Source organism: Acipenser ruthenus, chromosome 22 (assembly GCF_902713425.1).
Source record: "Acipenser ruthenus chromosome 22, fAciRut3.2 maternal haplotype, whole genome shotgun sequence".
Lineage (NCBI taxonomy): Eukaryota > Metazoa > Chordata > Actinopteri > Acipenseriformes > Acipenseridae > Acipenser > Acipenser ruthenus.
In genome coordinates this window covers 5,898,235-5,925,908 of record NC_081210.1, presented here as the reverse complement: position 1 = coordinate 5,925,908, position 27,674 = coordinate 5,898,235, and the positions used below count along the sequence as shown (strand labels likewise).

At 41.2% G+C, this 27,674-nt stretch overlaps 1 protein-coding gene across 2 annotated transcripts; it reads right to left on the bottom strand.

The window, feature by feature from the left end:
- On the bottom strand, positions 1-26,782 carry vwa3a (von Willebrand factor A domain containing 3A). 2 transcript variants are annotated; one of them, XM_058995893.1, is made up of 34 exons: positions 26,313-26,781; positions 24,761-24,873; positions 24,321-24,447; positions 17,753-17,877; positions 16,759-16,836; positions 16,175-16,229; positions 14,699-14,800; positions 14,474-14,580; positions 13,764-13,889; positions 13,337-13,445; positions 12,893-12,958; positions 12,080-12,211; positions 11,630-11,768; positions 11,026-11,129; positions 10,529-10,609; positions 10,150-10,244; positions 9,218-9,337; positions 8,222-8,296; positions 7,828-7,969; positions 7,551-7,746; positions 7,288-7,358; positions 6,982-7,143; positions 5,909-5,996; positions 5,659-5,763; positions 5,479-5,576; positions 5,106-5,258; positions 4,681-4,789; positions 3,264-3,408; positions 2,718-2,862; positions 2,398-2,549; positions 1,831-1,957; positions 1,400-1,497; positions 1,152-1,222; positions 1-382 (listed from the first exon to the last, which is right to left on the bottom strand). In XM_058995893.1, exons 2-34 carry the CDS (start codon positions 24,826-24,828, stop codon positions 336-338), a joined length of 3,618 nt encoding a protein of 1,205 aa, XP_058851876.1. In that variant the 5' UTR covers positions 24,829-24,873; positions 26,313-26,781; the 3' UTR covers positions 1-335. The 2 variants fall into 2 exon arrangements, with proteins under 2 accessions (XP_058851876.1, XP_058851877.1); XM_058995894.1 differs by lacking the exon at positions 1,152-1,222 and having other exon boundaries at positions 26,313-26,782.
- Positions 26,783-27,674: the final 892 nt, after the last annotated feature.

Here is a 27,674-nt window from a genome sequence, read left to right as displayed (position 1 = left end):
TTTTTTTTTTTTTTTTACATATATATTTTAATGAACAGAAAAATACACGTCTTGTTTTAATTGACATTATCAAAGCGACTGATTAAAAAGCAAATAAAAAATAAACAGTACAAAAGATATGTAAAGTATATAGTAATAGTGTATTGGTTTATGCATAGACATATTCTATAAAGTAGACCCTGATATTGATGACACAGCCATCTGAAATGTCTTTGTATTAGGTGGCTAAGTCACTTATGGGCTGGCTCTCTCGCCTCTTGTGGGGTGAATATTAGCTGGTATCGTACAGCACTCTATAGATATTCTATATACAGTATATTACTGGCTTTAGTTCTTCAGCTTATTGTGCTTTTGGATACAGGAAGATTCGACTTTGACTTTTCTGGAAAAAACAAACAAAAAAAAACAGAAAAACAAGTTAAAAAGCTGTGGCTGCACAGCTGGCAGAAAACAGCCACTACAATATTGCATGAAGGATTACAGCAAGACATCTAGGTAAGAGGTCAGACCTGCCTTGATCCAGATTCAGCCTAATGCAGGTCCACTTATAACCCACTTACACCACTAAGACTGGATTCACATACCCTGATTAACACTAATCTTGGACTACCTAATGTTACCTTAGACAAGGCAGCCCAAGACTAGTGCTAATCATTTTCTGTGAAACCCGCCATATATCAACAACATTTAAAGTAATAATATATTCTTGCATCTGCTTATTATCCCTTAATATGTGTCCATAATCATCATATTTGGCATATCTGAGCAAGGTAGAATTTCTTTAATGTGGCCAGTATAAAAATGACTACATGTGGTGTGCACAAATGGAGATTAGATAAAGGGGTATTCAGAACAGAAAAGAACAGGCACTTTTTTACACAGAGAATTGTGAGGGTCTGGAACCAACTCCCCAGTAATGTTGTTGAAGCCGACACCCTGGGATCCTTCAAGAAGCTGCTTGATGATATTCTGGGATCAATAAGCCACTAACAACCAAACGAGCAAGATGGGCTGAATGGCCTCCTCTCGTTTGTAAACTTTCTTATGTTCTTATCTCCACCCCCCCATCTCCCCTCTGAAACAGTGAGTTTCACCTTTGTAGATTCAGAGAGTATAAAATAGTCCTTTAAGATGCTTCTTGGTTTGATTACCTGAGTACACAGGGCTTGTAGAAAATGCATCCAGTTTATTGGATTTCATCTGTTTGTCCAAAAGCAGTGCTCTGTTTAGAGAACAAAACGGATTTTGACAAGAAACAAGATTCAAAATGAAGCACGTAATATGCTGAAATGATTGCATTGTCTTTTTGCAGTGTATTGTATGAACATTATTACCGTAGTAGTAGTAGAATTATTATAAGTTTTATCACAAATACACAATTGCTTATAAATATACTGACCGAAAAGTCCTGGCTTGTGTTAAGAAGCGTCTGGCTTTCCCAATTTCCAAAGCAAGTCTCCTTAAATCATCCCCTTCAAAAGCTGGAAGAACAGGATCCTATGGAAAAAAATATTCTTCACATCAACCCAATTTGCTGATTTATTGTGGTTATTTTTCTAATCCCAAATACAATTAAATCATGAGGGAGCAGCTTGTTAGTTTGCATACTGCAGTTATATTAGTGGTTTCTGAAACTACATTCCTGTGTAAAAACTAAACAAAAAAAAAATGCAGGACATTTTTAATACCTAAAGTTGCAACACCGGGTTATTTATCTCTAAATGAGAGGTACTGTAGTACTTTCCAGGTTAGTAATATTTCAGTAACTCTTGTTCACTGGTATACTTTACATCGTCAGGGCAAACATAAAAACCTTAATTAAGGACATACATCTTCATCTGTAAACCCTTCAGTCAACATCCTGTGTGCCACCAAATGTCCGTCCAGTTCTCCGTGGCAGCGATGATAACGGCCACCTGTCTGGGATGCCAGCTTCTTCAGGAACTCATTCGCAGTGCTGTGAAGAAGGAGGGCAGCACCACATGCATCCGATAAATACAAATAATGCACATTCACATACCAACGCTCAAGACAGAGACCGAATGCTCTGTTCACAAAATTATTTAATCCCACACTGAAATCAATTGTTAAAAAGGGTTAGGCAGTGTTACAAGACTTTAATGCCATTTATTGTTGCTTTTGATTCTATATATAGAGTAGGTAAAGGAAGATATTTTGTAAAATGTCTTAGATCATTTGTAGAATATCATTTGCCTTTCTTCTGCCAATCCCGTACATTTAGTGAAATGCTTAATGAATATAGCCTGCAAATCAAATCTTCACAGCGTAAAATACACATACAGCAATCTATACCCTCCAACATGAACTGTGCCAGTACTGGACAGGCATTGTATGTGTCTATCTTTCCTCTTCAGAGTTCACAGTCTTTTTCAATACCTGTCCGAACAGTTAAAGGAAATCGCATGAACTGCTATTTGCTTCCCTTGCATCAACTTCTCTGTTTCCTTCAGAACGAAGTTGCAGCTGGTATCTGGTTTCCCATCTGTGAGCAGATAGAAGCCCTGAGCATCCTCAAACTGAAAGGCAGCCTGTGAAAAAACACAGAATAATACACGTGGTACGGCAACTGGAGTTTAAGCCCTGGCACCTTCCCTCACAGTTAGGTGAGAGAACCATCATTTCAATACTAACTCAATTAAACAGTTCACTTCGCTAGGCTGCTGTTACCCTTAATGTTCAGTGTTTATGAGTCTCACCTGTAAGGCTTCCAGAGTGCAGGTGCTGCCGTGGGCTTTGACCATCGACACCCACTGAACTGCCTCGTGACAGGCTTCCTCCGTGGCATCCATCAGCCTGTCCTTCCAGACCTGCACGCTGTCCGAGAAGCTCAGCAGGTTGAAGCTGTGAACAGAAGCAGTCTCTCACATGAGAGGAGATGTACGGTTCAAGTCCGAGGTCAACTTTTGTCAAAACCCAACAGAATCGCCTGCAGGTGGCTTTCATGAGTGTGAAGTGTCTGCATGCTGTACTGGACAAAAGCGTATTGCATATCACTGAAATACATGCTGTACAATAACTCAAAGCTATCTGATTACAGACATTTACTAATGAGGGATATGGTATGTGGACCCTTCAGTAAATTGCTGGTGTGCTGGGTAAATTGTTTTACCATAACCAACTCCCAAGGTATAGTTCATTATGATGCTTGTGATTTGGACAGAAATCCCTGCTGGTACATTTGGTTTTCTGGAATTATATGTTATTTTCAACATTTCAATGGATACAGCAACTTCAGCACCCACCTTACACCGTTCTTATGTAGCTGTTCCCATATCAGGGAAGTCATTTCCTTTTTAACTTCTGATAGGTAGGGATCCATGGAGCCTGAAGTATCCAGAAGAATACAGACACTCTTTTCCAGTACTGTTCCAAACAAGCGTCTACTGCCTATGTAGAAAGAAACATAAACATATGCAAATCCTGATATTTTTAGGGTTGATTGTGTCTGTTAGTCTATAGTCACCAGTCCTCACATAGGTCTTGCGGACAGCAATCTGATATGCTGTTGATTTCAAACACATTTTGAAATTACAGATGAATGTATCCCAAGATGCAGTTCGTTTATATGGTCTGTGACCCATATGTTTACAATATCCTGCAAGATATCTTGAAAGATGGCAGCTATGAAATATTGCTCCAGTTGTTTATAGCATGGCTGAGTACGGTTTATTTTACAAGTGGACTTTGTTGTTCACACATCACACCAAACGTATCGAACCACAGTGTGGACCAAACCCTCTAAACGGACCCAGTGTGAACACAGCCTAATACACTGCAGTGTTCTGGTCACCCTTTGAAGATGCTTGAGGCTCTAATGACAAGAGAAATGAACATGACTTAATGAAGGCAAATAGGGGAAATCAAATCCATTGCCCTCATTGCTGTACGTGACAGATTTGTACAAAAAGATTTACACAGATGTTTCATTCAAAACTATGTAAATGTTATAAACTGGGAGCCGAGTGACATTACCAAATTAGATTGAACTTGATTGAAATATACAAAAGTTTTGCACCACCCTATAGAATTAACAAAAGAAACTTGCTGGAAAATGTTACGTTAACATGTTGAATTACATAATGATTTGTGGTTTTCCATCTACTTAACGAAAAAACTGACAAAAAAATAACGGTGACAGTTCGAAATCTAAAATGAAATTCTGTACTTCTATTCTGGCAAGATCATTTAGTAGTTTATATGATTACATGATGTTAAGTAAAAGATCTAAATTATGTCCATATAGTTTTTTTTTTTTGTTTTTTTTTAAGCACATCTCAATCCTAAAATTCTACGTCATGCAAACTTTTGGCCATAGCTGTGTACTGTAATCTAACATACATCTGCCTTTTTAGACCCTTTGCATCTTATTCTTAGCTGTTATATGACAGAATGGCAGGTGGTATTAATTTTTCCTTCATTTTAAAGCACACTCTTCTCCTTCTCCAGTCACTAGTAGCAGTAACTTAATTTTAAGAGACGTCAGTGCAAGGCTCCTGGGAAACCTAATTATATTCTGCATGAAATGTATTGGCTCAGAAGAAGGCAGTGGCGTCTATTAAATTGATCTAAACCGTGATAGCTGGGCTTCGCAGTTCTTACACAGTAAGAGACCCCTACACACTGCCTGTATTACATTGTGTGAATGAGAGACAGACCGACCTGAGAGCAGCCACTGCATCCTCTGTATGTAGCGGCGAAGCACTCTCTCTGTCTGATCGATGTACTCCTCCAGTTCAGGGGGCTGAAACTGCAAGTGCTTCACAACACCCTGAAAACAGCAAACACCGTGTTATTATTTTCAGTTGTGCTTCTTGTTAAGTAGGGACAATGCACAGTGTACACTGAAAATACATCCTAATAGTTTTGAATAAACTCAACGGAAAGGATCACGCCTGTTGAACAGAGTTTCACCTGTTTCCATGGGCAATCAAAACATTAAAGAGACCATTTATCTAGAACCAGCTCCATCCTCTGTGGTGCTTTTGAAACAATCATGTATGCTTTATATTCACATGCACACTTCATTGTGTATACTTGTCATATGCTTTTGTAGCCATCTGTAACACAGATTAAATCACACTTACATTCACTTCGACACTGGGGAAGATGGTGCAGTATTTTGCAGATACTTTCTTTTGCATGGCAGGCACCAGCTTCTTCTGGTGGGTGCAGTCTGGGCCAGACAGGAGTCGGTGAAGATCTAACTTTAACCTTTTAATGCTGAACTTTTTTAGCCACTGCTCACAAGCAGGGGGAGAAAGAATTATAAAAATTACAACACATACGGTATGTGTAGTTTTTAATTGCTTGTTTAAATAATTTCCGGTAAAACAAAATGATACATTCAGTTACAAATAATCGTCTAACTGGCACTGTACTAATCAATGCAGGAAATATTTTATTTTAAATGGTTCCATCTCAGTTGAAAATGTTTACGCTTGTGTTAAAGTACGTCACCTGTTTAGTTGAACTGATCGCCTCTTCTTTTGGCAGCGCAGCAAAGGGAATGGATTTTCTTACACTTTTTGCTTTTGGGTACTTTTTAAACACCAAACCTATGGCAATGAAAACACATATAAAAATGACCAGAACATATGTTTTAAGAGAAGCTAATACAATAAAATGTAATTCTCTTACCCACGCTGTTCCCTTCTTCTGTATAAAACACAGACTGAGAGACTTCGATTTTTTTCTTCTGTTTGACTTCGTTTTCACTCGGGCTCCAGCTCTTCATGGGTTGTGCTGCATTAAACCACAGGACTGTAACTTTATTACTGTAAAAGACCCACTGACTTTCAGATCTGTGTTCCGCAAGTTATGTGTATCCCAAACACTGCATCTAAATATTATAGAATTCCATGGGAAAGATGTGGCTAAATCTTCTCACCTGGAGGAATACTGGCTTTAACACTGCTTGGACGCCAGGTCAAAGCTCTGGAAGGTGGACTGTCCTCCAGGCTGTCTTCTCTAGCTTGCTGCAAAGGCAAACCACATTTCATCCCCTCTTCATGAGCACATTCTTAATAACCGTTTGTACAATAATAACAGAAAACATACATAAATTAGTAGAGCACTCATCTAAATTTACACAGAAGATGCAACACCTTTCATAAGCCTTACAGTAGGAGTGGCACAAAATTATATTTCAATTACATTACGTGTGTCTCCACAAAAGGACTCGGCTCAAACAGCATCACTGACCTTCTTCTCAGCGGTACTGAACCAGCAGCATAATCATGCATATTGCACTGCTAATTAAAATAACACATCATCATCAATATCATCTTTTCATGCTGACATAAACCCTAACTAACCTCGACAGAAGATTGTAGGGGACTTTCTTTTTGTTAAACCGAAATCTTGGTCCTTTCTACAGGTCAAGCCCTGTAATTACACAGCTAATAATGATTTGAACTTTTTGCATATGCATGCCTCAGGGCTCCAGTTCTTGCCTCCTGAGCAAAAATGTAAACGTTTTTTTCATCCTTAATATGATCATATTGCTGTAACTACCTGTTTATGTATGAAAAACTAATATTGTGCAAAGTAATGCAGGTATTAAGCATATTTGTATAATGCCAAATGTAGTTAGCTAGAATTATTGTGCAGTGGTCTAAATGAAGCATTTTGAGATCTATATGATATAGGCCAGGGGTGGCCAACCCTGGTCCTGCAGAGCCACAATCGTGCAGGTTTTCTGGGTCTCTTTATATCCTCAATGGCCAAAGAGCTAGGAAACATGTTAGCATTGACCAATTAAGAAAACAATTGGTTCAATTAAGTAATTAAGAGCTCAGGTGGAACGAAAACCAGAAGACCCTGTGGCTCTCCAGGACCAGGGTTGGCCACCCCTGGTAAAGCCTATACATAACAGGAATGAAAATGATACTAAATGGAAGTCAACATGTTTGCAGCGAGTCTATCTAGCACGTTTAAATTAAAATTAAAAGCGCCTCTAACCATCCTGGCCAGCGTGAGCGCTGTGGGTTTCGGTGCAGACAGTTTCAGCGGGTTGCGCTTCTCTCTCTTAATCTGCGCTCTCTGGCTCTCTTCGCTTTCTGGGTCGTCGTCCGGCTGCTTATTATCAGACCTCTGCTTAAGAGACTTCACCAGCATGGCACACTGCACAAGGTAGACAGAGATATCCGACAGGTGTTAACAGGCAACACAGCTACTGAAGGAGTGCAAACGAGGAATCTGCAGTATAATTGCCCTGCGTGTTTGTATAATGGGCCACAATGAAATGCATTTCAAAAATAAACTCACCTTCTGAGAGTAATTGACTGCTTTTTCCATTTCTGCCATTATGATGTTAATGTCATCACTTTCTATGATGCCTATAAAAGATGTGCAAATTAGAACCATTATGTTGGTAGCGCCTGAATCACTATAATGTACTATTTAGTACGCTGGGCTGCCTGCTGCTGCCCTGTGGTGGTTGCATCTCAGCAGATAAACTTGGACAAAAAGTTATGGATGATAAGCATTCCTTTCCGTGTGCACAGAATGGAACCCCATTTTTGTATTACCGGTCTCCTTAAACCAGTGGAAGCGGCCCATGCCGCTTAGCGCCAGGTCCCTGAGCAAATTGGCGGTGTCGCTGGCCGTGGCGAAGCGGGCAGGGATGGAGCCCTGCAGGTCAAACTTGTCCAAACTGAAGAGACAGACGTGCAGCCGCAGGTCACACCCGCCACACCGCTCAGCTACGTAGCTGCTCACCAGGGCCTGAAACAGAGACACCTTAGCATGACCTTTCAGCAGTACACTGCAGCCCTCCAGATTGATTAAAACACAGCTGTTACACACCCCGTCCTGATCTGGCACTCCGCTGGTGAACAGGTAAATCCCCTGACAGCCAATCTGTTCATCCAGTAGATCCACCTCTAGGGCGTGTTTAAGGGCACCCATCAAATTCCGGCTCCCTTCACACTGCAAGCTCTGAACCCATCTAGAAACAGACATTGTTGATACAGTGCTCTCCAGTTATCATATCTGATAAACAGGGTATTGCGAAAAATAACATCCAGATGGGAACCGGTAAAAGCTTTAACCACTAATGCTATGAGCGAATTGCACTGTCTACATAATTCATATCTATAAAGTGTTATTTATCCTCTTTAGAAGTCTCTTTTTCAATCATTTTCTATTCATTGTGATAGATTAACAGATGTTTTCTTTTGAGTTAGGATACTGATCTTACTTCCAGGCATCTTGCAGGTTCTCAGGAGTTGGGGGAACCATTTCCGTGTTCCAGGGTTTCATTTCTGAGCCATAACTGTCAAAAATGGCAAAATATCAACATTTACTAAATAAGTTTTAGAACTAACAAAACATAAGTCACCAAAACTAGTGCACAAGTAAAGTACCTCTTTTGGCTGGTCATATGTTGATGTATGCATTTGGTTATAAGAAAACAGTGCAAAAGGCACTGTTAGTTATACAGCATTTATTTATTTATGTTATAAGTTCTGTCATTTCTATGTTTCCAAAGTACCTCCCTGGTTATATGATCCCTGTTTACTTACTAGCATGATATGAGGTGCTGTAACAAATTTCAAGCACAGTTGAGTTATTCTAGATAAAGATGTCATTTATCTACTGGTAATTCTACATTACATACAGTAGCTGGGTTTCTTTAAATTGCTGATTAATGTACTGATCAGCAGAGCTAAGAATAGATTGTTCCAAGCTAGGAATAGAAAAAAAAACCCCACAGATCCAGTATCTACCCTGCTTGATCAGGATTTATTAGCTTTTTTTTATAGACTATACTGTAATGTCAGCTTCTCAAGGTTATTTTTGTGAGAAGTATGCAGCTTTGGTAGAGTGTATTTATCTTTGGTAAAATAAATAAATAAATAAATAAAATAAAAACTGGAGTAGCTACAACTTTCATTCTACATCTTTATTTCTATTGCAAAATAATAAATCCAGGATTATGGTGAATATAATCTCATGTGTCTGTTATAGAGGGTGCATTCATGTGATGATATATGCGCATGTGTAGAAAACATACAAAAGCATTAAAAAAAAATTCAGCTTATGTGCAAATCTGTGAACAAAAACCAGCAGAAAATAATCTTGGGAAAAGGCGCACACGCTTATACACGTGATAATACAGCAGCGGAGCCAGCATCAGGGGTCTGGAGTAATAAATAACAAGAATAGATGGTTGTACTGCGGGTCCCAAACCTACGCTATGATGTTGAAGCACTCCTTATTGGTCATCTGCTGCTCCAGGAGCAGCCGCAGGGAATGCTGGATGTGGATGATGTACATGGAGTTAGTCTCAGACACGTCCACCAGTATTATCACCCTGGAGAGAGAGGGAAGGAGGTGTAATTTACAATGGGCTAATTACTAGCTATGAGTCTTATTATTATTATTATTATTATTATTATTATTATTTATTTCTTAGCAGACGCCCTTATCCAGGGCGACTTACAATTGTTACAAGATATCACATTATACATTATTTCACATTATACAGACATCACATTACTTTACATACAATTACCCATTTATACAGTTGGGTTTTTACTGGAGCAATCTAGGTAAAGTACCTTGCTCAAGGGTACAACAGCAGTGTCCCCCACTGGGGATTGAACCCACGACCCTCCGGTCAAGAGTCCAGAGCCCTAACCACTACTCCACACTGCTGCCCTATTATTAAAGGAATGGGTGGGCAAGCAAGCATCACAACAAAGACCGGCCTACCTCGCACAGCCGGGAACCTGCGCTGTACGACTCACCCTGCGCACCACGTGCTGCGCTTCTAACAGGTGAGCCACTCTGAGACCCCCAGCCTTGCTTTCATATTGACCTTCCTTCTACCTGCTTTTTTTTTCCCACCCCAAGTGCTTATTTCCAGCACAATCTTCTTCACCTAATTGATTAAAATTTTGAAATTTAAACCCCATACTGGGAACGAATACATTTAGTCCTAAATCGGCCCACATTACACTGAAACAAACTGATGCATGAAAAAATGTCCGACCCCTTTCTTGTGAGGGAGGTTTTTATCAGGGTTTTATGGGAAAGCGTTGTGTTATAGTGGGGATTCAGCTTGCTATGGTGGTTTATCACACCCTATAATTATGAGGGCAAAAGAGCATAGGGTCTACTTGCCTCTGCTCACAGACCGTTCCCCATATCTGCCTACTGCCGCTGGTAAGCCACTCAACTCTCCTCTCATACATCTTCACAGTTTGACCGAGCTGTTTCTGTATCAAGTACAAAGCGAACATCACTTAGTAGGTCAACGTTGTTCTTAATCATAATTTATTACTGTTTCAGCACTGATGGATGTTTAGCATGGTTAATAAAGTCAACACTACATTTTACTTTTTACTGGAGCGAGGTCATTTCTTAATGAGGGCAGTCTAAAATGACCCCCTTTCCACCCTTAAATAGTATGCAAACGCTGATATTTAAAGTTGTCCTTTAACATGTAATCTATCTATTCTAAGGTTTCATATTTTTTATATTTAATTAAAAACAAAAGTACCTGGTAGTTGTATAATAAGGGTGGATCCACGTGGATATTTTTTACCGTCCCATCGTGCCACTCAAACTGCATCATAGCTTTCTATTGAGATGAAAAACAACGACAATTAGAATACATGTCTTTTAAATCTGGCGTACTAGCGAGACTGTACACACAAACTTGGTATGAATCATTCATACCACAGGATGTGCTCAGGGAAGTGTGCACATAGAGGCCTGTCTTAAATTTTTAGCTGATGAGGTGGGTCATAAATGTGCTGGAACGAAATGGGGGTAATTGTACCATTTTTCAGAACCACCGTTAATACTAATATTTTTACAAACAAACTTTAAAATGCTTTCCAGCATAGTTGAACAACAGTAACTAACTTTGATTTGAAGAAGGAAGGGTTTCCATCCTCCCTGCTAAAAACAAACATTAGCATTCAACTGGAAGGCGTGCAACAGGAAGTCAAAGGAGAAGGACAATAAAAAAAAAAATCCTGTTTTCACTTGTACCTCGTGTAGAGTCGAACACACAGTCTTTCTGAGAATGGGCACAAACTCCTCTACCAGGGAGAAGGCATTGGGGGCAAGTACCTGGTACAGGCTGAGTCTCTTTGCTGTAAATATAAATGCAGTTTTAATATTGTACAGAAGCTTTCCTTAAATGATTCTTTTAAAATGGGATAGAGGGATATGCAGTTGTGTTTTCATTTACCATTTAATTCAAACTAGAAACAAAAATAAACCCCCTACCCAGAAGCACAGTTATTAGTTGTTATAATCACGGTTCTGATAAGGAGTCCATATGTGATTTGCAAACTAATTAAATGGCTCACTAAGGCAACAGTTCCTCACTACCTATTCCTACTAAATTTTCTGGAACTATTGTAGTAATCACACCTCATTATTATGCCAACAGTATATGCATACACCAATTATTAATTTCATAAAAATGCAAAGGTAACACCATTCTATAAACAGGAATGAGCAGGGAAATATCTGGGTTAGGGTTAGGGTTAACCCTATTATTATTATTATCATTATCATTATCATTATTATTATTATTATTATTATTATTATTATTCTCCTAAAACTATTAATGATTATACTAGAGTACCTTTTAGCCCGTTGCTCTTAATCCACTCTCCAGAAGTTTTAGGTAAGAAGTTTGGCATTTCAATACAAAGGGGTCTGTCGTGATTAGGAGGTCTCGGGAGAAAGCGAGTCGGTGGTAACTTTGCTACTTCAGTAGAAATCTATAAAACAGTACGCCAAAAAGCATTTATAAAAAACAAACAGATTATCTCTCATAGCCTTATTCAAAATGTAATAGGTAATGCCAAAGGATGTGTCTTGCATTGGTCTTGTGGGTGTGTGGTTAATGTATTCTGCATAACAGTCTGTACTTTCAGTTGCATTGACAATAACACTTTGTCCTTTTGAGTGTCAAGCAAAAAAGGAATGTGACAAAATTCACAAACTGGATTGTCAAGACATCCTGATTTGTCTTCTTATGTAAGAGCTTTCAGTGTATCATGTTAACCTTGTGTATAATTGTTTCCGTTACCTCTTGCATAATACTGATAAGTGCGTCCCCCATCATCCCCTGACGCATTCCTTTTATCTTGTTCAGCAGATCCACCGCTCTCTGGGACTCTCTCCACAGGAGGTGAACATCACAGCTGCTGTAAGTCAGATCCTGAGTCACCAGGAGATTGATAAATAATACAGCATTAAATGCAGGGCTGATCTTTTAACTGTGCTCAATCTGACATGCAAGCAAGGGGCTGGATAGACAGCACTGGAGACTAAGTGCCTCTGTTAATAGCACAAAGCAGGAAGAGCATCAGAAGCTACTGTACACACACCTGCCATACTTATCTAGAGGCCATTAGATTAGCCTTTATACTAATGTACCAACAGTAGAATATAGATTGTAATACAGACTACATGCTATAGGCGTCATTTACAATATGTGTATAGTGTTTTTAGGACAAGCAAATAATGCATATGCAGTATTTTTTGACTGACTTCCACCCCCACCCCTAGGTGCTTATCACAACTTGGTGGCTGAATACCATAACTGAACTATTATTCTGACATATAACTTCAATGTTGCAATGAAGAAAGCCTCTGAGCCACTGAACAATGGCATTTTGGGCACCCACAAGGTATCAAGTACAATGGAACCCTTTAATTCACACCATTTTCTAATGGCATGTTGTGCATAGGATGAAAACACTGGGGAGAAGAGGGGATTACAGGACATGAATTCACTGCAGGTCTCTGGATCCCAGTGTTACTGAGTGTATTCTCCCTCATCCACCTCTTGAGGCTGTGTAGTTTTCACTGTGTAGTGACGAGAAGTCAGGCTAATCACCTGGCTATCTGAGCTGTAGCAGTGGAAACGTCCCCCGGAGGCCTTGGCTAGTTTCTTCAGTGCAGTCTGGGATGAGAAGGAATTACAGGGTGGTTACTTCCTGCACGAGGCAGAACTTCATGACTCAACACAGCGAGCAAGCATCTTTAGTCCCTGGATTCTACAAGTCTGTTTCAACATACTGGAAATTCTTAAAAATCTCTTCCTGTTTTTAGTTACAGTAATAGACTTTTAACTGTCTTTTTGTTGTTCTGTTTGATCTCATTTCATGTGAGCTCTTGAATTTCACCTCCATCAGCACAAACTCTCAATGGAGACAGTATGACACTGGAGCTGTGATTGAAAATCTTCACTTACTTAAAGTCATACATAGTTTCTTCTTTACATACATACATACATATATACATACGTACATACATAGGCATAATTAAAATCAGCACTTACATGGGTCATGGGATTGCTGCAGTCATATGCTACAGTGTGTACAGGTAAATTCCTTCCTATCATGCACTGTGCAATATAGTCAAACAAAACATCCGAAGTCTGATCAGGGCTGGAAAATTAAAAGCAAAATTGATTTCATTGTATGTGCAGAATTTTCTACATGGACACCCAGATTTTATATTTGAATAAATACTGTATATAGAAAAATATGCTAAATAACAAGCAAATATTTAACTGCTTATTGGGTCAAGCTTTTTGCTGAATCACAGATTAGAAACAGGAAAAGTTAGACAGGAATACTAGAGAATCCAGTTGTAATGTTCAATTCAGTAATCCCTATTCCCAAATTCTATCCTCTTGTGCTGTGCGTCTGCCTGGCTTCTTCCTTTCCTTCATGGCCACTGCTCAGTGAAGAGAATCATATTACCAGCTTCCCAGGATGATAACCAGTGAGTTCAGCTCCTTCACTGCAAGCATCTTCTTCATGGCTTGCAGCACGTTGCAGCCTCCACTGGGCCGCAGCTGCTGAACCCACTGCCTGGCTTCATGCAGGCTGAAGGAAAGAGAATGAGAACTGGTTTTATTGGTTTGTTATTATAGCAGATGAGCACTATGCTTCAAGTCTTCTGTTATCAGATTTAGGAGAGGCACTATAGGGTGTTTGCTACCTCCACACACACACACACACACACACACACACACACACACACACAAACACACACATATATATATGTTAAAAAACAATCTGCGTGCATATGCTCCCTAACCCGGTTTGAAATGTGTACATTATTATAATGTTTTTTTATCTGACTGGATTTTTTGTTGGCTCCGGTCCGCCTGTGGGTCGAGGAGGCAAAACCACCAGGGACTATTTCTTTTCACTGCGTTACAGGGTACCCTACTGGCCAGGCACCTGGTGAGCTAAGGCAGACACCCGCAGGGCTGGACTTTGTCCTCCAGGGGCCGTTCTTGAGCTCTTGGGTGTGAAATTGGCTTGGTTGTGGGTTTGGAAGGCGCCCGCTGAACCTTCAGTTCTCCTGAGCTATTGTGGGGAATTGCTGCAGTGATTGAACATAATTAGACATTCTAAAGTGAAGAAAATCAGGGATAAAATATATATATTTTTAAGCCGCTCACGTGCGAATGTTCACGTCTCTGAGTGTTCTCCACAGTGGTGAGTCATCAGTGCCGATGGACATCAAATAAAGCTGCTTCTTGTAACACAACTGTTCATCTAGCAGATACTGGAACGACACCAATGAACATGATTCGAGGAGGCACACAATCCTAATGCTGCTACTGCTTAGTGTAACAGACTGTGTGATGAGATGAGGTTAACTTCTTGTGTTTTTAATCACTTACCAAGAGGCTTCTTTGAAAACCATCTGATCGTCCAGCTTCGAAGTTAGCATCAGAAGCATCGATAGCAAGTCCCACTCTGGTCCCTTTAACCAGCCCAAACATCTGCAAATAAATGAGCACTTGCTACTGACAAAAATATGCAGTAAACGTTATAAATTACCTGCCATGTGTTTTTTCTTTCATGGGAAAACAAAAGTAAAAGAGATGATTATTTGTTAGTTGTGTTGGAAATTAATTATATCCTGTAAAGCCCAGCCAAGCAGCATAAAACGTGACAATAAGTGGGTTTGTGAGGTGATATTAGGGCAGCAGTGTGGAGTAGTTGTTAGGGCTCTGGACTCTTGACCAAGGGTTGTGGGTTCAATCCCCAGTGGGGGACACTGCTGTTGTATCCTTGAGCAAGGTACTTTACCTAGATTGCTCCAGTAAAAACTGTATAAATGGGTAATTGTATGTAAAAATAATGTGATATCTGTATAATGTGAAATAATGTATAATGTGATATCTATATAATGTGAAATAATGTATAATGTGATATCTTGTAACAATTGTAAGTCGCCCTGGATAAGGGCGTCTGCTAAGAAATAAATAATAATAATTAAGAGGTAATTTCTCAAAGAACCTATGGTGCATGGCGAGCGGTTTTTGAAAAATTGTAATAATAAAACGAGGTACGATATTAAGCGAGGTGATATAAAACGGGTTCATCTGTATATATTTATAAATTAGTTTTTCCATAATGGTTTAGTTTGGGGGGGAAAAATGGCGCTGCGCAATTTGTAATTTAAATAAGAAAATATTTAATGGCATACAAAAATGTAATGTACACATTATTTTGTTGTACTGAGTATGGTTGCATAGTTTTTATTTCTGTCATTACCATGCCTGGGTGAGTCCTGGAGACACAGCCTTTCTGCCTCTGTCTTTTAATGACCATGATATTATGGGCTAAGAGAAACACTTAGTGAAGTTCAGAGAGACAGAAGAAAGTGATGTGGCTAGCAGCCTGTCAGGGCTTCAGTATTCCTGTCCCTAGGTCTGCTCCATGCTGCAATACACTGCAGAAACATGAAAGTCCTGCCTCTGTCTTCAGTGCATTAGGCAAATCCTGCCTCTCAGCTTTTTATTGAGTGCATCAGATTTCATCAATCAAACTGAGGTCAACTAAAAGCATTAATGAACATGTGTTTCTTCATGTTTTTTTTTTTTGCCAAGTGATCCAGGGATTGCCAAATAAAATAGCTTAATTAATTTTTAAGTGCTGTTTTTCTAATAAAGTTGCATCGTTTGGAAAGCCTTTGCTTTGCTTTATAGTTTATCTTTTACAGTTACAGTATTTCTGGAAGTCTTAACTGAATCACACAGGGATTTTTTTTTTTTGGTTAAAAACAGTATAAAACTGTAAACTGAATGCAAAGGACACAATCTTATATGGAAAAATACCAAATGTGTTTCAAGCAAAATAAAATAAAATACCTTCCTGCTCCCTTCCATGAGCCACCTTATCCGCCGGTGATAAAGTTCAAGGATTCTGAAATTCATTCAGAGAATAAGATCTTGAAATACCAGAAGAATTACTGGTAAAAAAACAAACAAAAAAACAAAAAAAACCCAGCAAAACAGTCTGTTCTGTATTCCACCTGAGGCTTCACCTGTTTCTATGTGATGTCTGAGGAAATTAAGTGGGTTCAGAATAAAACCATTTTCATGGTGCAAAACTAACAAGAGCAATGATTTAATTGTTCTTCTTTTTAGTTTTATACCATTACAAATGTTTGTACCCCTGGTTCAAAGATATGCCTTGTAGCGCCATAGCAGGATGAAGCAATTCACTTGACTAAGCATTACATTCAAGTCCAGGAACAAAAGGACTAGACTGCTGTTATCCTGTGATACACAGAGGTGAGAAAATGGAAATTTGAAGTCTTAGTTATTGATTTACAATCAGCATACAAACCAGTGGCTCGCCTCCTGTACTGGATATACTGGTACAGGCAAAACTACTAAACTGGACCATCGTACAGACCGTACTGTATAACCATGGATGCTATGATACTCACTCATAAAGTCTTGATTCAAATGCGTTAACCGTATCAGCACTGAACTCCATTTCTTTCCTCATACAGTCTCCTTTGGCCCTGTAAAGAACAAATTAACAGATATGATACTTATTACGACTCCATCAGCTCCCCTAGAATGCAAACACAGCCCAACCACGTAATTACAGTGAGCACAATTGCTTGGAAGTGTGATTGGTTACCATCCTAAGCCACAAAACAGCATTGACATTTGAATTCACTGAAACGATCATTGAATCTTTTCGTGGTGGTAGAGCACTTGCAGTCCAGTACAAACATATGAACCAGAGGAAAACCACTACTGGGATCTCACGTTGTGTTGGATTGTATGTGTCGTCTTTCCTTCATTCTAAAACAGTTGTTTGCATTCTTCCTCTCAAAATAGGCACACTTGTGTGGAGTAAGTTTTTACCACGCAATCGTTATTCTATCATGAACAGGTTACTGCAATCATGAGGTTACGGCAATCATGTTACCAGTACAGGGCCCCCTTATTATTTTGCTATCTGACCTACTCATAAAAAACAGTGAAATATTGAGGGTAGAGGATTAGCGAAGGACCATTACACAGTAAAGCATACTACATGTAAAATGTACCGTCACCGTGGCCTAATCATGCCTGTAACTTGTATGTTGTGTTTTCTACACCAATATAAACACAGCTCAATGTGTTTCTCTGCTTATGAATGGCATGTGCAGTTGACTTCATTTGCATAGCTTGACCATATTTCAAAACTGTTCTCTAAGGTTACATAGTACAAAAATACAGCCAAAACGGTTGAGAAGAGCTTACTGAATAGCAAATCCTCTACATTGCAGCAAACCAGGCTTTATGCACAGTAGAGTCCCTTAAACAGGGTACATGTTTTGTAAATAAGGCCCACTGTTCACTTCGAGGAACTTTGTATAACTTTTATATTAAACATGTACAGTATATAACCCTTTGTATAATGGGAACACGTCGGTGAACACTTACATAACGACCCTGCCTTGACTGAGGAGGTGTGTGATTGACAGCTTCATGGAATCCAAGCTGTGGTTGCCGAGCCACTCTTCTGAGGTCTGGCTGTCACTGGCGCTCGCGTTCTGGCCTTGGATTCTCTGGACAGCCAATGAAACGAGACGCTGTAATGATGCCTTGCCTTGGCCTGTAAACTCAGTTACACTCTGTATATAACGTGTTTCTCTGCAGCGGTTTCAATTACAACAGAAATCCTATCTAACAGAAATGACAATACAACACTGCCTGCTATAACCTAGCAACAAAACTGTTAGATGTGAGCTGTGAAAACTGTTCCATGGAAACACCAATTTAAATACAATAACAGTGACTGTAGTGCATTTACAGTATTATTGCTTATTATTATAAACACACCTCCACAAACAGCTTTGATGCTTATTGCATGGACTAATATTTTTCTAAAAATGTCTTTGCCCAGATTTATTGGCTTTGACACTGAATATTATTTTAAAGGAAAAACAGCAACAAAACTATTACTACTACTATTGCTACTAGTGTACTACTACCAATAATAATAATTCAATTGTATATTTATTTAAAAATCCAATGCACCATCAATGGATTTAACAGGATTGTTTCCCTCTTGAATCATAATTGTTGCAACAAAAGCTTATTAAATTTAGAACCTGATCCAGGCCACTTAACCTGTTAATTCTTAACCACTTAACCTGTTCTTCAGGGAACCAGGGAGAGAGGCAGATAGATAAGTTCCTGCTTTTTGTAATTGTAACTACTACATTTGGTGACATTGTAAGGTGGTGTTTGAATTGGCTGAGTTTGTGTGTGATTAGTACCAGGTGAGTGGCTAAATTGATTAGCAGTTGATTTTGCTATTTGATTGGTTTCCACACAGTTTAGTTGGTTCTTTTGCCAAGCAGGGGTAACAACATTTATTCAAGCAGCTTATTTTAGCGCCAGCACGAAGCGCCAGCCAACAGAAGCGCCTCAACAAAAGAGCCGGGAGTCTAGCTGTGGGAGTCGACAGGTAACCAGGTAACCAGCATTTGAAGCAAGATAGGTATTTGATCCTGCTCCTAGTAATTTTTCCATTAACTATATAGTATTACCTGGTGTTTCTAATTGGGGAGGAGTGTGTGATTTTATCCCAGGCAGTGTGCTTATTTTGAGTACTTAATTTGTAATTTGTAAATTTGAATCAGGGTGGGTTAACTTGATTAGAGCAGTTTGCATTTGAATTGGTCTCCACACAGCTCCTGCAGTTGTGTGATCCCATCAAAGTGTGTGAAACTATTGTCTCCAGAGCAGTTAGCAGCTAGTTCCCTTGCTAAGTGAAGGGAGTTATTTAAGAGTGGGCATCTGGTAATTAGTTCAGTCTTCAGGGAACCAGGGAGAGAGGCAGATAGATAAGTTCCTGCTTTTTGTAATTGTAACTACTACATTTGGTGACATTGTAAGGTGGTGTTTGAATTGGCTGAGTTTGTGTGTGATTAGTACCAGGTGAGTGGCTAAATTGATTAGCAGTTGATTTTGCTATTTGATTGGTTTCCACACAGTTTAGTTGGTTCTTTTGCCAAGCAGGGGTAACAACATTTATTCAAGCAGCTTATTTTAGCGCCAGCACGAAGCGCCAGCCAACAGAAGAGCCTCAACAAAAGAGCCGGGAGTCTAGCTGTGGGAGTCGACAGGTAACCAGGTAACCAGCATTTGAAGCAAGATAGGTATTTGATCCTGCTCCTAGTAATTTTTCCATTAACTATATAGTATTACCTGGTGTTTCTAATTGGGGAGGAGTGTGTGATTTTATCCCAGGCAGTGTGCTTATTTTGAGTACTTAATTTGTAATTTGTAAATTTGAATCAGGGTGGGTTAACTTGATTAGAGCAGTTTGCATTTGAATTGGTCTCCACACAGCTCCTGCAGTTGTGTGATCCCATCAAAGTGTGTGAAACTATTGTCTCCAGAGCAGTTAGCAGCTAGTTCCCTTGCTAAGTGAAGGGAGTTATTTAAGAGTGGGCATCTGGTAATTAGTTCAGTCTTCAGGGAACCAGGGAGAGAGGCAGATAGATAAGTTCCTGCTTTTTGTAATTGTAACTACTACATTTGGTGACATTGTAAGGTGGTGTTTGAATTGGCTGAGTTTGTGTGTGATTAGTACCAGGTGAGTGGCTAAATTGATTAGCAGTTGATTTTGCTATTTGATTGGTTTCCACACAGTTTAGTTGGTTCTTTTGCCAAGCAGGGGTAACAACATTTATTCAAGCAGCTTATTTTAGCGCCAGCACGAAGCGCCAGCCAACAGAAGCGCCTCAACAAAAGAGCCGGGAGTCTAGCTGTGGGAGTCGACAGGTAACCAGGTAACCAGCATTTGAAGCAAGATAGGTATTTGATCCTGCTCCTAGTAATTTTTCCATTAACTATATAGTATTACCTGGTGTTTCTAATTGGGGAGGAGTGTGTGATTTTATCCCAGGCAGTGTGCTTATTTTGAGTACTTAATTTGTAATTTGTAAATTTGAATCAGGGTGGGTTAACTTGATTAGAGCAGTTTGCATTTGAATTGGTCTCCACACAGCTCCTGCAGTTGTGTGATCCCATCAAAGTGTGTGAAACTATTGTCTCCAGAGCAGTTAGCAGCTAGTTCCCTTGCTAAGTGAAGGGAGTTATTTAAGAGTGGGCATCTGGTAATTAGTTCAGTCTTCAGGGAACCAGGGAGAGAGGCAGATAGATAAGTTCCTGCTTTTTGTAATTGTAACTACTACATTTGGTGACATTGTAAGGTGGTGTTTGAATTGGCTGAGTTTGTGTGTGATTAGTACCAGGTGAGTGGCTAAATTGATTAGCAGTTGATTTTGCTATTTGATTGGTTTCCACACAGTTTAGTTGGTTCTTTTGCCAAGCAGGGGTAACAACATTTATTCAAGCAGCTTATTTTAGCGCCAGCACGAAGCGCCAGCCAACAGAAGCGCCTCAACAAAAGAGCCGGGAGTCTAGCTGTGGGAGTCCAGCGAGGGGAGGCCTGCGCTGAGACGCTGTTCGACTAGATCCGAACCTACCAGCGCTCTGGAAGAAGCCATCTACTAGTCAGGTCTGTATCCTCCACCCCACTGCTCCTACTGTGCCTTTTGTCTTGCTTGTCCTGCTATGACTGTCTCTCACATCCCTGTTCTGTCCTCCCGTCCTCGTCCTCTGCCCTCCCTCCGCTGTTGCTCCTCCAACCCCTCTAACCTCATTTCTCTGCCTCTCCCCCCCTCCCGCACACTCTCTGGTGCACTCTGGAACTGTCACTCTTCTGCTAACAAAGCTGATTTCATATCTGCCTTTGCCTCCCACCTCTCGCTCGATTTCCTTGCTCTCACTGAAACCTGGCTGTCCCCTGATAACACTGTTACTCCTGCTGCCCTGTCCTCTCTCTACGTCCTGTCCCATACCCCGCGTCTCACCGGACGGGGAGGTGGGACGGGTCTTCTCCTCTCTCCCTCCTTACTCTTTTCTGTCCCCTCTGATCTCACCTCCCTCTCTGTCACTACCTTTGAATTTCATGCAGTCCAACTAACCTCTCCCTGTCAACTCCTGCTCATTGTTTTGTACCGCCCCCCTGGGCCTCTCACTCACTTTCTGGATGAACTCGACTATCTACTCTCCTCCCTCCCCTCTCTGTCTACCCCGACTGTCCTGTTGGGTGACTTCAACATCCATCTCTCCAACCCCAGCCACTCTGCTGGATTCCTCCCTCTCCTTCACTCCTTCGACTTCTGTCTCTCTCCGTCCCCTCCTACCCACAAAGCTGGCCGTCAACTGGACCTCACCTTCTCCAGGGCCTGCTGCCCCTCCAACCTCTCTGTCACCCCCCTGGACCTCTCTGATCACTATTTCATCTCTTTTTCTCTGTCTCTCCCCCCTCTCCCTGCTCCTCCTACCCCCACTGTCACCTCTCGCCGTAACCTCCGCTCTCTCTCCCCCTCTGTCCTTGCCTCCACTGCTCTCTCTCACCTCCCTCCTATCGACTCCTTTTCACAACTCTCCGTAGACTCTGCTACCTCCACCCTCTTCTCCTCACTCACCTCCTCCCTCGACTCCCTCTGTCCCCTCACCTCCCGACCCGCTCGCCCCTCCCCTCCCCATCCCTGGCTCTCCTCTGTGCTCCGCTCGGCAAGAATCACACTGCGATCTGCTGAAAAGAAATGGAAGAGAACCAAACTCCCTGCTGCCCTAGACCTTTACCGCACTCTTCTCTCCTCCTTCTCCTCTACTCTCTCCTCTGCTAAATGTGCTTATTTCCAATCTGTAATCCAAGCCTCCACTAACAACCCACGTAAACTATTCTCTACCTTCTCCTCCCTCCTAAACCCTCCCCCCCCTCCTCCTCCCTCCTCTATCTCCCCTGACGACTTTGCCTCCTTCTTCTCTTCTAAAATCTCAGATATCCGCAAACTCTTTAACACCTCTCCCTCCCCCGCACCCCCTCCTGCTCCAACCCCTACACCCACTACATCCCCTACTAACTCGCCCTCCCTCTCCACCTTCTTGCCCCTCTCAGACTCTGACCTCTCCTCCCTGCTCCAGGGTCACAAACCCACCACGTGTGCCTTGGACCCCCTCCCCACTCACCTCTTTCAAGCTGCTGCTCCTGCTCTACTCCCCTTCATCTCCTCCCTCCTCAACACCTCTCTACTTTCTGGCATCTTCCCCTCTGCCTTCAAAAAAGCCTCTATCACTCCCCTCCTCAAAAAACCTACCCTCGACCCCACCTCCCTCCAGAGCTACCGTCCTGTCTCCCTCCTACCCTTCCTCTCCAAAACCCTCGAGCGGACTGTACACCGCCAGCTCTCTGCTTTCCTGTCCAACCACTCTCTGCTTGACCCTCTCCAATCTGGCTTCCGCTCTGCTCACTCCACTGAAACCGCCCTTCTCTCTGTCACCAACTCACTTAAGTGTGCCCGAGCTGCCTCTCTCTCCTCTGTCCTAATTCTCCTCGACCTCTCTGCTGCCTTTGACACTGTTGATCACTCTATTCTACTATCATCTCTTGCTGACCTGGGGATCTCTGGCACTGCTCTGGCCTGGTTCTCCTCCTACCTCTCCAACCGCACTTACCAGGTAACCTGGCGTGGAGCAACCTCCACACCTCACCCTCTCTTGACTGGAGTCCCCCAAGGGTCAGTCTTGGGTCCTCTCCTGTTCTCTCTCTACACCCGCTCCCTGGGCCCCCTCATCGCATCCTATGGTTTCTCATACCATTTCTATGCTGATGATGCTCAGATTTTCCTCTCCTTCCCCACCTCTGACTCCACCATCTCCTCCCGTATCTCTACCTGTCTGTCTGCTATTTCCTCCTGGATGCACTCGCATCACCTCAAACTCAACCTCTCTAAATCTGACCTCCTTTTCTTTCCCTCCTCCTCCCCCTCCTCTGATCTCTCTATCTCTGTTCCTCTGGAATCTACCACACTCTCTCCCTCTTCCTCAGCTAAAAACCTTGGAGTCACCCTGGACCCCTGCCTCTCTTATTCCCAGCACATCTCCACTCTGGCACGCACTTGCAGATTCTTCCTGAGCAACATCCGAAGAATCCGACCCTTCCTCACCAACTATGCTACCCAGCTCCTGGTCCAGGCCCTGGTACTCTCCCGCCTAGACTACTGCAACTCCCTCCTGGCTGGCCTCCCTGCGTCCGCCACCCGTCCGCTCCAGCTCATCCAGAACTCTGCTGCTCGCCTGGTGTTCTCTCTACCTCGCTTCGCCCACGCTACTCCACTACTCCGCTCGCTCCACTGGCTCCCGATCACCGCTCGCATCCAGTTCAAGACTCTTGTACTAGCCTACAGATGCCTTGATCAGACTGCACCCAGCTACCTCCAGACCCTCATCTCTCCCTACACCCCCACTCGACCTCTCCGCTCCGCCTGCACTAGAAGACTGGCTCTACCTCCGCTACGCTCCCCTGCCTCCCGAGCCCGCTCCTTCTCCACCCTTGCTCCGCAGTGGTGGAACGACCTTCCTACAGATGTCAGGACTGCCCAGTCCCTGACCACATTCCGGCGCCTCCTTAAGACTCACCTCTTCAAACAGCACCTGTAGAACTCCTCTGTTGTATCCTGGGACACTATCACCCTTCATTTAAATATGCTTTATTTTGCTCTTATCTGCCCCCTATTTTACTGCATTTAATCCTGTACCTCAGAATATTGTAATCTCCCAAGTGTTTAATCTGTAGTATTTTGTACTTAATCATATCCTGATGTAACTATCACTACTTAATCATATCCTGATGTAACTTTCACTATTATCTGCTGTATTATTGAATTGTGGTTTGTCACACTTGAGAATTATTGTATTTCTTGTTCTTATTGTATGACTTATATTGTAACACTTGAATGTATTTGCTTGCGATTGTAAGTCGCCCTGGATAAGGGCGTCTGCTAAGAAATAAATAATAATAATAATAATAATTATTCCGGTAAGTAGCAGTGAGTGACTGGCTGCCTAATGAATGCCTCTTGCGATGCATTGGGTATTTGACCTCCCTACACTGTAATGACGGGGTTGTGTTGTAAAGCATTACCAGCAGATCTTGGGTTTGATTGACGTGTGTCACCAGCAAGCCGGTGTCTGGTTCCAGGTTCAAGACGGTCTCATCCTGCCACAAGGGCTTGCTTCTCACTGCAACTCCTGCAGAATCTGGGTCTGACCTGGAAAGGATACAAGAACATTCACAGAAAAGAAAAAAACTACAAAATTCAACTGGCATTGAAACTGGTCCTGTAATTACGAGACTCCTTTGAATTTATCACGGGTGTAAGTGTGGAGGTTTACATCTGGTCACTCTCCTGCTCTGATCAGTTTTCAATACTTAAAGAATCTGCTCAGTACTGGAGTCTGGGCTACTTACCATGAAGCTTGGTGTTTCCACAACAGTGTCAAATCGTTCAATCAAAATCAACATTATGTTGTGTGCTACTCAGGGGGATGTGATGTGCACCACTCTATATCTACAGTACTTACGTTTCTGTTGCAGATAACTGCTCATTGTCAAGAATCTGAGCGATTCTAGCGTTGCTGTGCCCGCTCATTGTGGACAACGCTGTCGACTTCCTCGTTCCTATTTGGTATTCAAACTGGAGAGAAGAACATGGAAGAAGGAAAAACGAGAGCGGGTTATCGACTTATTGCTTGTGTAATGAATATTTATTGATTTATAAAGAGTAATGGCAACCCGACAGTGATCGGTCAGCTCCTGATCAGTAGCCAGAGGTTTAGAAAACTGGCTAGGGAAGTTTCAGATTCGGTTCTAAATTATATGAGGTTTTAAAGATCTTTAAACAGTAGCGATGTCACGGAAAAAAACCTCAAATCCTGGAGGATGCCTTGAATAGTTTTAAACTAGGTTAAATCCCTTATCCACGACTGATGCAAGGCATGCACAGCTGGTATTTCTTCAGCACACTTTTGTCCCTTATTGCAGTTTATATAACATGGTTAAACGCTAAAAATACAGCATGATCAATTCATGGGAGGCATTGTAAAAAACAAAGCGGTAGTGCCATTTCATAGAGACTTATAAATGGCTTTGCTGACATCGCCAGCCTTGAATAGCAGCTTTCGCTGTTTGTGTTCTTATAGTATATGAAATATCAGTTGATAACTCTGGCCTGGAATGACTGTCAGGCTACTGTTTTGTGTTGCTAATTACTGCACTCCATCAAGGTTGCGTTTTAACCGGGTTGCACATGCGAACAGCCTGGGACACCTACCGAGAACTGCAGCATTGGTTAGGGCTCTTTACGTTGTGTTATCACAAGTAAAAATCGATGCTGCGGGTCAGCAGGCTACAAGGGGATAACCAGGCATTCGCTCTTTCTGTTCTACTACGACTGCTTGGTTTTTAAAATATTCAATCGCTGTTGTGATAAATGGTTATCTTCTTTGGTGTGCAGTGCACTCACACGGGTGAAATCAATGCGTCAGACTTAGATTACCACTCTAACAGTTTTCGGTTGTTGCTGTTTATACCTTTGGCCCAGTTAAAAATGTGCAATTTTTTATTTCATTTTATTTATTTATTTATTTTTGTCTGACCTCAAAATGGATCATGTTTACAAATACGTGTTTTTAAGGCTCCAAGGAGCATTGTAGTAACGCAAACACTTTGAAAACAGGCTCTTAATGTACTGTCTATCACTATGACATCATAACAACCACAGCACTCCTTTCTGAACCGCTGGAACTGCATGTCCAGTTAATGGGTACCACTGCTGCAACATGATGGAAAGCGTAGCTGACTCAAAACTGCAGTTTCAGCACAACATTATTAGATTTTCTGGTTTGTAGAAAGACCTTATGAATATATAATACACTATAAAACAATACTTCCCAGGCTGATGAGGAGACACGACAAAAAGTGCATGTTCAGCAACACACAACACTCACAACACCTCAATATGATTCAAATAGCTACCACTATTGATAACCCTTGTCGTTATCTTGTTAAGGGATGCTAAAACAATTACATTACATGTGTATTGTAACAGTTATATAAAGCACTACATTTACTTACCCGGTTGTCCGTTATTAACTGTGCTCAGAACTTTGCATGTTTGTTAGGTGCTACGTTAAAGTCCATGCGTTGCCTCTTTAGCATTCATTCTCTGCTCCTGTATCTTTCAAATGTAGGATTTTCCCGTTTTTATTTGCTGAAGTTGAGTGTTTATTAAAGTTTTTTTCTGAAAAGTAAAAGCCGTGGTATATTGTCCCACTCTCTACACCTACACAGCGTCTCAGTTCGCGTGTGTCTGTCTCCAAGGTTACGGAAGAGTCCACTTCAAATACAAACATAAAAGCTCAGAGACACACTGAAAAGCAACATTTCACGTTCTTTTTTTGCTCAATAATTGCAAAACACACTTGTTTTCTGAGCTAGCGACCGTGCAAATGTAAAGCAAATGTAATTTATAAAGTTCTAGCAATGGTACTGCCTGTGCAAACAAGGGCTGTGAATAGCTTCCTTGTTTTTCACAACGAGTTATCTCATTAGCGCCGTTTCCCCTGTCTTGGTGCATTGTGGTAAACTAATACCGTCATACTTTGCAAAACAAACACTGTTTAAGTAAATGTGTTCATTTTTAAATATATATATATATATATATATATATATATATATATATATATATATATATATATATATATATATATATATATATATATATATATATATACACACACACACACACAATTGACCAGATATGTACTAAACTCACAAATATTGCCACTGAATATTAATTGAATTATAAAGTAAAATAGTAGCAGTTTATTTTTTATTACAAAAAAGAGGGACACCGGTTCGATTAATCAGAGGTGCAGAAGCAATGCTATGTCTGGGGAGGGCCATTTCGGTCTCAGTAAGAACATGTCACATGTAATTACTTTGAACAGAAAAGAAAATGTCATTTGTAATGTCTGGAATTCAAAGAATTCGTGTTTCATTCAAGATGATGTTGTCGACTTCAGCCATTACAGCACGGATTGAAAAACGTTTTACTGTAAAACCTGCACTGTATATATCTGTAAAGGTTCTGATAAACGTGCCTTTATGGGGACAAGCATCACAAAGTTTTACTTGTAAGCTGCAGGCAAACAACTGGGAATGTTTAGCTGCACGTGGTTTTCTAAGTTGTTTTGTAACTTTTCAATTTGCTCCTCCAAGAGCTGTGAGTAAATCACATTACTGGCACTCTTACAAATTGAACGCCTTCATCTTGTTTTTTTTTCTTTCTTTCTTTAGGTCTCAACACGTCAGCAAATAGACTGTATAACGAATAAACAACGCAATTGGATGCTGGGGTTTGCAGCACAATACAGTGCTAATTGGTGAGTCACTGTAGGAGGATGCTGCTGGTAGATCTGTTCATTCAGCTTGCTA

Bases quoted from the DNA above. Each gene is read 5' to 3' on its own strand.
- vwa3a (XM_058995893.1), bottom strand. From the start codon at position 24,828: ATGAGCGGGCACAGCAACGCTAGAATCGCTCAGATTCTTGACAATGAG. The intron at 24,448-24,760 runs GTAAGTACTGTA...TATCCTTTCCAG, and splicing joins CAGTTATCTGCAACAGAAAC to GTCAGACCCAGATTCTGCAG. The intron at 4,790-5,105 runs GTAAGTGTGATT...TGCTGTTTTCAG, and splicing joins TCCCCAGTGTCGAAGTGAAT to GGTGTTGTGAAGCACTTGCA.